The 12,500-nt window shown below is 38.3% G+C and overlaps 1 protein-coding gene and 1 long non-coding RNA gene across 3 annotated transcripts in view; one reads left to right on the top strand and one right to left on the bottom strand.

The window, feature by feature from the left end:
- The window catches only part of LOC123518602 (troponin C, isoallergen Bla g 6.0101-like), a 39,183-nt gene that overhangs the window by 6,156 nt on the left and 20,527 nt on the right, over positions 1-12,500 (bottom strand). Inside the window, exons 2-4 of the mRNA XM_045279498.1 lie at positions 2,178-2,208; positions 1,492-1,635; positions 1-87 (exon numbers count right to left, since the gene is read on the bottom strand). The exon at positions 1-87 is cut by the window's left edge and continues 45 nt beyond it. Of these exons, the coding sequence (XP_045135433.1) occupies positions 1-87; positions 1,492-1,635; positions 2,178-2,208 (262 nt within the window). The remainder of the gene's footprint in view (positions 88-1,491; positions 1,636-2,177; positions 2,209-12,500) is intronic.
- The window catches only part of LOC123518604, a 34,252-nt gene continuing 30,710 nt past the window's right edge, over positions 8,959-12,500 (top strand). The window contains exons 1-2 of one of the 2 annotated variants that reach the window (XR_006678835.1): positions 8,959-9,073; positions 9,451-9,510. This is a non-coding gene — a long non-coding RNA (uncharacterized LOC123518604). The remainder of the gene's footprint in view (positions 9,074-9,450; positions 9,511-12,500) is intronic. The other variant, XR_006678834.1, reaches the window with a different exon arrangement.

The raw sequence follows: 12,500 nt of genomic DNA, 5'->3' as shown, positions 1-12,500 counted from the left end.
TGGCTTCCTCGTCCTCGTCTTGCATGAAGCAGCTCACTACGTTGACAAATTGGTCGAAGCTCATCTTACCCTCTGCTTCTGCCACGCCTGAGTAAAGGTGAACGTGGCTGTAGTGGTGGTGTTGGTGCATGGTCTCAGTTGTGCTAATAGCAGGCGTTGTTATTGTGATGATAATGTAGTAGTAGTAGCTGTTGTTGTTATTGTTTTTATAGTTGTGAGTTGTAGTGTAATAGCAGTAGTAGTGGTAGTAGCAACAAAAACAAGACTAACAACAAACAACAGCAACACCAATAATACTCATGTGTGTGCATAGTATGCTTCACATGTATGGAAAGGTTTCACTCTACCACTATTTTTTTTATCTTATAAACTCCTCTCCTCTAACTGACTGACTGTCTTCAACCTCTTTCTCATCGTCACAATATTGCATCTTTTGCTTTTTTCTACCGCTGTTTGCATGCCAACTGCTGTTTCGATCTTGTTAAAAGCATGATTCCCCCTTCTTCCCAGGGTCTCGCCACATAGGATTTTCTTCTTTATCTGTAGCTTCTTTCTGTCCATCTCTTTAATGCAAGAGTTAACCATTAAACTCTTGGACTCCCTGCCTGCTTCTGTATTCCTACCTTCTTATGACGTGAACTTTTTCAGGAAGGAAGTTTGAAGACAACTATCCTGTAATATTTTACACCACTTTCCACTATGTTTGGGGACTGGCACCTCAGTGGTGCTTTTTTATTTTTATTGTAGATTTTGTGTACTTTACTTGATGCCCATCCAATATATATATATATATATATATATATATATATATATATATATATATATATATATATATATATATATATATATATATATATATATATATATATATATATATATATATATATATATACTTGCATTTGTCATTGTCATACGGCATTTGCATGAAATTTTTTTCGGGCTCTGACAGGGCGAATGAAAAATTGGTGTTTCACCCGACCTGCACTAATAACTTTGTACAAAAGGTTGGGCAGTTTTGCTAAATTCGGGATATCGTTTGCCAGTGCAGCAGTTTTGAATGAATTATACATGAAAGGTTTTTTTCAACATTTCACTACTCAAAAAACGAGATTTCAATATATACGTTTGATGCATTCATGTTTTTACAGTTTAATTTTTTGTGGGATGAAACTGCCATATATTTAATAGTTAACCACTCAAATGCCTTTCATATCTCTCTCTCTCTCTCTCTCTCTCTCTCTCTCTCTCTCTCTCTCTCTCTCTCTCTCTCTCTCTCTCTCTCTCTCTCTCTCTCTCTCTCTCTCTCTCTCTCTTAAACATTCATACACTTACGCACAACATTTCACTTTTCCCACGTCCCTAAGATACATTCATAGCCACCTCTACATACACAGTTCTTAGACCCGTACCAACCCGTACGCAAGCACGTCACTCTCCATACACCCTACACATTCTACAAACACACGCCCCGTTGCACCCTCCCCAGCTCACCATCGACATCTGTTTCCTTGATCACCTTTCTCAGCTCGTCAGGGTCCACACTCTGGCCGAGGTCTCCCAGAATGCCCAGGAGTTTGTCTGTGGCGATGAAACCCGTCTTCTTCTCATCAAACATCGAAAACGCCTTCCTAAGCACTGTTGGTGAGAGAGAAAACGATGGAAGAGGTGCGATGCGTTAAGGTTCACACTGTTATATGTAACGTTATGCTAAAGTCATTTTGTAAATGTTTTCTTGTATCAGAGATGAATGAAAATTATTTAGAGGCATTATTTATTTTTTTATCTTTTATTTTTATGTTGAGCCAGTATAATGTTCAGAAGAGACTGGAGCAGAAAAAAATGAAAATAATGTTTTAGTTGTTTGTGATCAAATATTGAAAAGCAGTGAAAGACATAATCGAAGAGAGAGAGAGAGAGAGAGAGAGAGAGAGAGAGAGAGAGAGAGAGAGAGTATACATGTCTTCAAAATTTCCTTAACTTAATTTTATTGTGATATGATGGAGAAAGTTACCTATATGAGTAGTGCTGGTACTGATGGAGGTGGTGGTGATGATTTTACTGATGATACTGATAATTGTTGAAAGTGAGTTGTTGTTATTAGTAATAGTAATTAATGTAAGGATATAGGTAGCAATGGTGATGGTGATGGTTAAAGAAATTGAATCAGTTTTACTTACTAAGCTTTGTTTCATCATTCATGGATTCCGCCTGTAAAAGAGAGAGAGAGAGAGAGAGAGAGAGAGAGAGAGAGAGAGAGAGAGAGAGAGAGAGAGAGAGAGAGAGAGAGAGATTATTATAAGAAAACATTAAAATATGTAACACTGCAAACTCTCACCCACACTAAATCTGAAGATCATATAGCTACATATATATTATCATTTATAAATTTAAAAAAAATAATATGTACATCATAAAAGTGAGGTGAATAAACAGGAATGAATATACCGAGATGAAAACGAATGTAGAAATAAGAAATACAGAAATAAAGACAGGCTAAATTAGAATTATATAAAGATTTTGCATAACGTAAAGATTTGTACCTTTTTTCTTTTTCAATCCAGGTAGCAAGAAATTGTAAAAAAATGAAATGAAGGAGATAAAATTATAATGGCAACATCAATAATAATGATAATGATGATGGTGATATAATGATAATAATAATAGTAATAATGATAATAATAACAATAATGATAATAATAATAATAATAATAATAATAATAATAATAATAATAATAATAATGATAATGATAATAATAATAGTAATAATGATAATAATACCTCAAGTGTAGGAATACTTTTGATACATGTATTTATTAACTATATATATTGACTATATATTCATTAACTATACAGTAATTGATCGTACTCCCAGGGGGTCTCTCTCTCTCTCTCTCTCTCTCTCTCTCTCTCTCTCTCTCTCTCTCTCTCTCTCTCTCTCACCGTCATGTTTGTTTAAAGCAATGCATACACAATAAGCACAGAGACGTAAGACTGACTCACTGCACTATGTTATCATCACTATGTTATTATCACTTTATTATTTCCTCGTGCTATTTTAAGTTTTCACGTATTTTTTCTTTTATTTTTTATTTGGAAACTTTCCACTTCGGTTATTTTGCAAAGATTTCTTTTTTTTTTTCTTTCTTTTTTTCTTACTTTTTTTGTTTCAGAGTGTTCAAAGTTATTTCCTTTCCTAGGGTTCTTTCCCATGATTTTTCTTTTTTTGAATGTTTATAGTGTATCATTAGTAGTATTGTTGTTGATTTTCTTGTGAGTCTCATTACTACCATTGGTGCTGCTACCTTGCTGTTTTAGGTGGTTTTTTTGTGAGTGGTTGTGGTTGTGTTGCTGTTAAGAGAAAGTTGGAATTTATTAAAGTATTGTCACTCTCATCGTTGTCTTTTTCATCGACTTCAACTTTTATATAATGCACTTTTGCATTGTCCTCCTATTCTTCCTCCTCTTTTACGCCATATTCTCACATCTGCTGCTTGGAGGCAATTTTTCTGACAGCGACACATTTCATTTCAACATAATTCAGTGTTAATGTTTTGCCTCCCGTGGAAATCTTCCACGTGCTTCATGTTCACGAATTGTGCATTCCGTGCCTCGCCAACTGATACACCAAGTAAACAGACAGACATTTTTTGCTTCCTTTTTAGTTCCAGTGTCCTAATTGCTACAAAATAGCTTCCTCCTTCTTCGAGAGCAATCTACTTCCTGAAGGAAGAAGAAAAGTTCAACTACACAGTTTCAGCACATTTGACCTGCTGTTATGTATGAGTGTCCTGGTGAACCATCATGTTAAGTTATGTGGTAGATATTAGCCACTTGAGTACCATGGCGCGCTTTCATATTCATTCTGCTTCCTATTTGGTGATTTTATACTGCTTCAGAAACTTATGTAGGGGATTAAAATATTAATTGTCTGATCTCCATAGAGCTCTCTTACTGTCAATAAAATAGTGTAATCGTACATAAATTTCAAGATAAAAATGTGTCCCTGTATTGAAGGGGTTAATGCGGTATTAACGACCTTGTACTTTCTTCATAATAAAATAACTCCGAAATAGACAGAAGAGACATTCCAGCTGAAATGCCTCTGTGTGTGTGTGTGTGAGAGAGAGAGTTTCTGGTATGTCTACGTATCCCTCAGTTGTTGCAATGATACATATCGTAATATAAAATAAACAAGGAAACTTTATGTCGGTGAAAAAGAAGGGATCTTAAATGGTATAAAAGGAATGAAGAAAAAAGAAAGAAAAAAAAGTGTATTTTATGTGGAGACTGGTAAAATCTCCTATGAAGTTAATTTTCTACCTGTCATAATCATAGAGTCATCATCATTGTCAGTCTTTTAATTGAATTGCTTTTACTATATTGTTTGTCACCGAAGATTCCTCTGGTCATCTTTCATTTTCAACGAAGTGACAGCTTTTCAGTCCCGAGAAGAAAAACTAACATTGAATTACTACTATTACTACTACTACTACTACTACTACTACTACTACTACTACTACTACCACAACCACTACTAGTACTACCACCACGACCACCGCCGCTGCCAGTACCTCACCCACATACCGCACAGTTCAATGCATCTGTCAGCGCTGCTACAGGTAGACAGGCAGTAAAAATAGAGGACACATGAAGGTGCCCTTTCACCAGCTATATACTCGTAGTATGTATGAATGTAGGCACCACCGCACCGGCGCTCTCCCGTCTGCTCACCGGCACTCGCAATTCCTCCCTCAATTTCTACCATGTTGGTCTTTTGGAGAATAACTTGAAACACTTAAGCGCCGCACCTCAACTATATACAAAAGCTCTGCATGAAGTTACAAAAGTTTTTAGGAATACTCTTCTATAATTCTGGTGACATATTGGCAAGATTTTCAAGTTATTAATAGGAGAAACTCTCCAGAGTATACGACTTCTCATCTCGGTGGCCTTTAAAAATGGTCGTGGTGAGTTAGTAATGTGTTTCTGAATGCCCCAGTTTGTTTACTGCACGTCTCGCCTCCCACATCTTCCCCTGGCGACACGGGGACCTATTCGAAAACTCCTTGCTCTCACCACTATAATTTCCAAAGATCACAGAGAGGATTTACAGGATTCTGAAGACTGTTTCTTCTTTTAATAATGTAGAACTCTTGTTAATCCGTCTTTAGAAGCGTAAAAAAATAGTCTTAAAAAAACATGCAACTTCAACGAGATCCTTTTGACAGTAGTGGAAGTGTGGCACAGAAATGTTTAATCCCTTGAGTACCATGATGCGTTTCCATATTCATTCTTCTTACTATCTGGTGATTTTATACAGCTTCAGAAACTTGTGTGGGTGACTAAAATAGTGAAGACTGTGGCCATTAATTTTCTAACCTCCATAGACCCTTCTTAATGTCAATAAAATGATCTCATCGTACACAAATCTCAAGATAAAAATATATCCCAGTATTGAAGGGGTAGAATATGATCCTTATAGCCCGATGTTAACTCTACCCGAAGTTTTAGACTGTGCTCAAAGCAACCCATTTTTTTTGTCATTTGTCGGCAGATGTCTAGTCGATGGGTCCTTCAGTAGCCTTTAGTGATGGGTGTTGTTGGGTTAAAAGGTGGGGACATTATGTAGAGTCGAGATTAAAAGTTTCATTTGGTGCTACGCTTACGGCCACTGCATTTATTCTCTTCACTGTCAATTTTATAACACACACACAGGAAAATTCTCGAGGAAACCAAGTGTTTAAATTAGTGGAAATAAAAACAGCACATGAATGGACTTTTTGGAAGTGGTCGTACAGTTCTGCATTGTCTCAGAAGATGTTCTTAGTTGTTTATTACTCTTGATAATGAAGGTTGTGGGTGTAATTCTTTCTGTGCATTTTCATTGGATTATATTATTATTTGTTGGTTTATTTTCATTATTTCTCTTTATTCTTGTCGTGTGTGTGTGTGTGTCACTGTTTGATCTGCTGCAGTCTCTGACGAGACAGCCAGACGTTACCCTACGGAACGAGCTCAGGTTACAACTCCTCGATTTACATCCCGTACCTACTCACTGCTAGGTGAACAGGGGCTACACGTGAAAGGAGACACACCCAAATATCTCCACCCGGCCGGGGAATCGAACCCTGGTCCTCTGGCTTGTGAAGCCAGCGCTCTAACCACTGAGCCACCGGGCGTGTAGTGTAGTGTAGTGTGTGTGTGTGTGTGTGTGTGTCATACTTCAAGCACGGCTAGGTGTTTTCTAGGAATCATAACGAGAGGCAAAGTTAAGCCAGGATAAAGACTGTGACTCCCTTGATGCTCATATGCGTGTATTTGCTCGCACAAGAGGCCACGACAAAAGACTCGCTGCCTGTGACCTTTCTCTCTCTCTCTCTCTCTCTCTCTCTCTCTCTCTCTCTCTCTCTCTCTCTCTCTCTCTCTTATGCATAAAAGAAGGAGCTTGTACTAAAGGCAAGCTGACCAACTTAAGGCAGCACGTATTTATATATAATACATGCTTACATATTTTGAACCTAAATGTCTTGTAATCTACTTCAAATTAGTTAGTCAGTTAGTAGTAGTAGTAGTAGTAGTAGTAGTAGTAGTAGTAGTAGTAGTAGTAGTAGCAGTAGTAGTAGTAGTAGTAGTAGCAGTAGTGTTAGTTAATTATTAATATTATTATTATTATTATTATTATTATTATTAGTAGTAGTAGTAGTAGTAGTAGTAGTAGTAGTAGTAGTAGTAGTAGTAGTAGTAGTAGCAGCAGCAGCAGTAGCAATAGTGTTAGTTGATTATTAGTAATATTAGCAGTAATGTTAGTTATTTAGTACTAATAGCAGTAATAGTAGTAGTAGTGGTAGTAGTAGTGGTAGTAGTAGTTGTAGTAGTAGTAGTAGTATTAGTATTAGTAGTAATAGTAGTAGATATGAGCTGTACTATCAGAAGTATAAATATATGAATATAGCAACACACACACACACACACTATTACTGCATCATATTCCGCCACAAATCATGACGTTATCTTCGTCCCACCACTGCGTCTGACTTTCCACATCTGTCATTATCACCATTACTGAAAAATGTTTTAATTTTCGTATTTTAGTAAAATGTCCCTTTACTGGATTCCTTTGATCCTACAGGGCAAAAAGTAACTTTTCCACCGTCCGTTTCCCCCTCCTCTCTCTCTCTCTCTCTCTCTCTCTCTCTCTCTCTGTTTTGCTGTGCTGGAGAGAGAGAGAGAGAGAGAGAGAGAGAGAGAGAGAGAGAGAGAGAGAGAGAGAGAGAGAGAGAGAGAGAGAGAGAGAGATGTTTATTTGATGCATGTTAATTGGCCCTATAATTTTGTAGCACATTTTTAGGTATAGCATAGGAAAAGTTTCAAATCCGTATCCAATTACCAGATATTTTAATAAAAGGTCAAATATTTTCGGTGTAAGAACATAACCAAGTAGAGGGCTAAGTCAGGTCTTAGTTTTAATTACTAGAGTCGTTAGGATGAGAATATTATGCTGTGTTAATCACTCTTAGATTCATGTCACGAAATACCACTTTATATTGTATAATGAAAAATAAATATGATGATTGCAAGTGCTAGAGAGAGAGAGAGAGAGAGAGAGAGAGAGAGAGAGAGAGAGAGAGAGAGAGAGAGAGAGAGAGAGAGAGAGAGAGAGAGAGAGAGAGAGAGAGAGAGAGAGAAGCTACTGCGTAAGTGGTTGGGAAACAAGCTCAACTCCCTATACTGTTCCTCTGAAAAATTCTTCTGAAGGAGCTGCGGCGAATCTGATAGGGAAATAAATTCGACTCCCTACACCTGTGTTTTCCTCACGCCTCCTCGTCCAACCTGCCTAATTGTTTGAATGATATTATCATTATTTTCAACTTTTGTTAATTTGATTATCATTATTATTATTATTATTATTATTATTATTATTATTATTATTATTATTGTTATTATTCTTCTTTTCTTCTTTTTTCTCATTATTATTATTATTATTATTATTATTATTATTATTATTATTATTATTATTATTATTATTATTATTATTATTATTATTATTATTATTATTATTATTATTATTATTATTATTATTATTATTATTATTATTATTATTACCATTATTATTATTATTATCATCATTACTATTATTATCATTACTATGAACTTCATTCTTGTTACTTTTTCAAGCCATCTCCTTTCCTCAATCTCATTATAACATAGGTTCTAAATGTTTACTCCCTATCACCTCAAGAACATATAGTTAATAATTACAGATATGATAGGGTGTATATTATGATCGTTTAATAGTCCTCCTCCTACATATATTCCTCTCCCTACTTCTCCTCCTCTTCTGTATTGATCATTTCGTTTGTAACTTTGCTGAGTGGACAGAATTGAGAGGTTTAGCTAACAATAGGAACAGAACTTTGGATTGCTTCGTCTTGGAGTTTCAAGGTAGTTTTTAGATGACGGAAGAATGATAGCAATTGTGCGTGAGTATGATTACGGTAGTGATGAATCATTGGGTTGTTCATTGTTTCACAACCCATTATTGTCTTGGGTTACAAATACATTTTTCTTTTGTATAGTGGTGACCTTGGAATGATTCTCGGTTGAGTTAGAAAAGGATGAATACATTAGAAATTATGGGATTACCCTCGTCTTTTGTCTTCACGCTCTATTATTGACAAATTTTGGGGTCGATTGGAAAATATTTATTTGTTCTATTTATCTATTTGCTATTATATTTCAGTTACCTCCTTTTTTTTTCGGCTCGGCAACGTTCACACAATGAGAAAACGTCTATTATACATATGGAAGACTTAATACATTCCATTAGACTTTTCGTGTTGTCGTAACATTCTTGTGTTTTAAGTTCCCAACGACTTCCAAGTAAAAGTACCGAACAGCTTCGAAACAAAGAACCGAAGCTACGCAGTTCAAGTTCGAGCGTCAGTGTCACCGAGTGTGTTGCGAACTGCGAGTGTCTAGCAGGACAGTGTGCTTTCCTTAACACTTATTAGTGGTCAAGGTGGAGTGGACCTGCACAAGCCCGAGCGAAGCCCGATCCCTACGTCCCCAGCAGGTAAATTTGACTAATATTGGACGTATATAGGTTTCATTAGTTTCCTGGGAGTATGAAGTTGTAGCGTCGCCGGGTGACGCTGCTGAGCCGGGAGTTGAGTTGTCAGATCTCCAATTTTCATACGTTACACTCTTCTTTTTATCAGTTTTTACGCTTCATAGGACATTGTTGTTGGTAATACATCTGTCATAACTTATGTAAATGATATTCAAAATGTTGAGATTTAAGACTTTTCGAGCTCTACGGTAAAACTAGTGAGTGATGACAGTGGCGCCGTGTAGCATGACTGCACTTCTCTACTTCCATGTATCCCAGGCCAGCCGCACAATGCGCCCGTCATGTGTCCTACCGTTGTTGTTGTTGTTTTATTTTTGCAGTACGATGACTGGATGGGCTTGAAGGAGCCCTTCTAGGGTTGGGGTTGAAACCCAGGTTTTGTGAGTGTCCTAACATATTACTACTGTTTGGGAATATTTTCCTCGGTGTTTGTAGGTGGGTGCGCACAGGGCCCTGTAGATTAATACCCGCGTGTATTGATGAGGCTGTCGGTATCACGGGGCTAGAAGTGAAGTTAGGAAAACAGTCAATACTTATATTGTTCCTTACACCGGCTACAAGGGACAAAACAATTATGGTTCTCTCTCTCTCTCTCTCTCTCTCTCTCTCTCTCTCTCTCTCTCTCTCTCTCTCTCTCTCTCTGTGTGTGTGTGTGTGTGTGTGTGTGTTGTGTGTCGGTCTGGGTGCAACCCTTCCCACCTTACTATATAAGTAATATTCCTACATTGTTCCCCACACATTTAATCACACGGACACTTGTTACACCCACGGCTATACCAATCCCACATCAGCCCCTGCCCCACTGTCTCACAGCCACTTCACTTCTTTTACCACCTTCATGATAATATGTAGTAAGTGGTGGTAGAGGAGGTCAGATCTAATAAGCGTTTCAGAGAGTTTGAGGGCACGTTTTTCTAAAATAACTTTGTAAGGAACACGCATATCATTATGAAATTTTGCCACAGTGTACTTGACACCCTCCCCAAATATCCCAATGTGTCAAGAATCGTCAACAGTATATAATAATGGCATTTCTCCCTATAAAAACAGGAGAAAGTCACTTATCCCTCACGAAGAAACGGACAAGTGGTGAGAAATGGTGACGTAGTACTATCTGTGACGTAGTAACAAGCTCCACCCACATAGTCCTTCCCCCTGCTCCTACCCTCCCTCTCTTCTATCCCCCTCCCCATATTTCGCTCCCCTCCTCCGCTCCCCTCCCTTCCCCTCCCGTCTATGTATTCCCCTACCTCTCTCTCTCTCTCTCTCTCTCTCTCTCTCTCTCTCTCTCTCTCTCTCTACGTCACCATTTCTCACCACTTGTCCGTTTCTTCGTGAGGGATAAGTGACTTTCTCCCATTTTTATAGGGAGAAGTGCCATTATTATATACTGTTTACGATTCATGACACATTGGGATATTAGGGGAGGGTGTCAAATACACTGTGGCAAAATTTCATAATGATATGCGTGTTCCTTACAAAGTTATTCTAGAAAAACGTGCCCTCAAACTTTGAAACGCTTAGTAGTTTCCTTCTCCACATAATAATCATCTAAGTCACCACATCAGTCGCCCACCACCACCACCACTACCACCACCTCTACCACCACTACTATTTCTACCACTCCTATCACTAACGCTCACTTCATTACTTGCCCGACCCTATCACCACATCACTCACTATCACCACCACTCCCAATACCATCCATCATTTCAGTCAGTACATAGTCCGGATGAAGAAGAATATTACACTAATCATTCTTTCTCATTACCTTTCACTCATCACACCGGAACAATCTCGATCACCATTCATCTACACTCATGCGGACACGCGGCTGGCACGGGAGGTACTGAAAATAGACGGGTTAAATTTGCTTTTGCTTTAGCGTGTGTGGAAATCTCCCCCGGGTTATTCTGTGTAATTATCTACACATCACAAGGGTGTGGACAGAGGTGAAGTTACTTGTGTTGTACATATTTCTTTATTATTACTACTACTGGCTCACTTCATGTGTTGTAAATTCAACGGCTACATTACTACTACTGCTATACTTCTACTGCCGCTGCTACTACTACTACTACTACTACTACTACTACTACTACTACTACTACTACTACTACTACTACTACTACTACCACTACCACTACCACTCCTACTCCTACTACGACACGTACTCTCATAAAAAAAATAGACCGGTCATCGTTCTTTTGTCTAAGTTTAAAAAAAAGTGACAATTCTGAATCGGTTATTGGTGGTGGTGAGTGATGTGGTGATAGGGTGGGACACGTAATGGAGTGAACTTTAGTGATGGTGATAGGTGTGGTGGTGGTGGTGGTGGTGGTGGTGTGGTGACTTAATTGGATAATAGTTAAATTTTACATTATAATAAGAAAGGGATGAGAAGTTACAACTGGGTGATAATAATGATGGGTAAGGATGATGCGAGTAAATAGAAATATATAGTACAGTAAAGTGGATTAGGTTGGAAAAGAAGATTGGTAAGTGGTAGGTCAATAAATAGTGACGGAGGAGAGGAGTATTACGAATGATAAGGATATTATTTGGTGTGTCTCAACAGCTTCCACACACACACACACACACACACACACACACACACACACACACACACACACACACACACACACACACACACTCTCTCTCTCTCTCTCTCTCACTCTCTCTCTCTCTCTCTCTCTCTCTCTCTCTCTCTCTCTCTCTCTCTCTCTCTCTCTCTCTCTCTCTCTCTCTCTCTCTCTCTCTCTCTCTCTCTCTCTCTCTCTCTCTCTCTCTCTCTCTCTGAGTTGGCCACCACGGTTGGCAGAGGTTCGAACCCCACTATAAGGGCTGGTCACCTCTGGGATTTTTCCGCTGACAAGTGGGGCAGTTACTGTCTCACCTGACCAGGGAATGATATGTGAAGTCAGTCTTACCTGAAGATAGGTACGTAATGCACTGGTAGTTGTGAGTCCGCTCGTGATCAAGCCATGGTGAACACACACACACACACACACACACACACACACACACACACACACACACACACACACACACAATTGGATGCTTTGATGGTAGAGTTTTCTTGTGAATTGCATGCAACAAGATTACACAGCGAGAATGAAATGTTTTTCTATTGACAACCACGGCTTGTTTATTAAATGGTCGTATGTAAATTTAGAGAGCAATTTCAATACCCATCAGACAGACAGACAGAGAGAGAGAGAGAGAGAGAGAGAGAGAGAGAGAGAGAGAGAGAGAGAGAGAGAGAGAGAGAGAGAGAGAGACCAATGGAGCCAGATAGACAGACAGACAGACAGACCAATGGAGCCAGATAGACAGACAGACAGACAGACCAATGGAGCCAGATAGACAG

This window comes from Portunus trituberculatus, chromosome 44 (assembly GCF_017591435.1).
Source record: "Portunus trituberculatus isolate SZX2019 chromosome 44, ASM1759143v1, whole genome shotgun sequence".
Lineage (NCBI taxonomy): Eukaryota > Metazoa > Arthropoda > Malacostraca > Decapoda > Portunidae > Portunus > Portunus trituberculatus.
The sequence above is the reverse complement of the archived record's forward strand: the minus strand, read 5'-3'. Positions and strand labels throughout refer to the sequence as shown.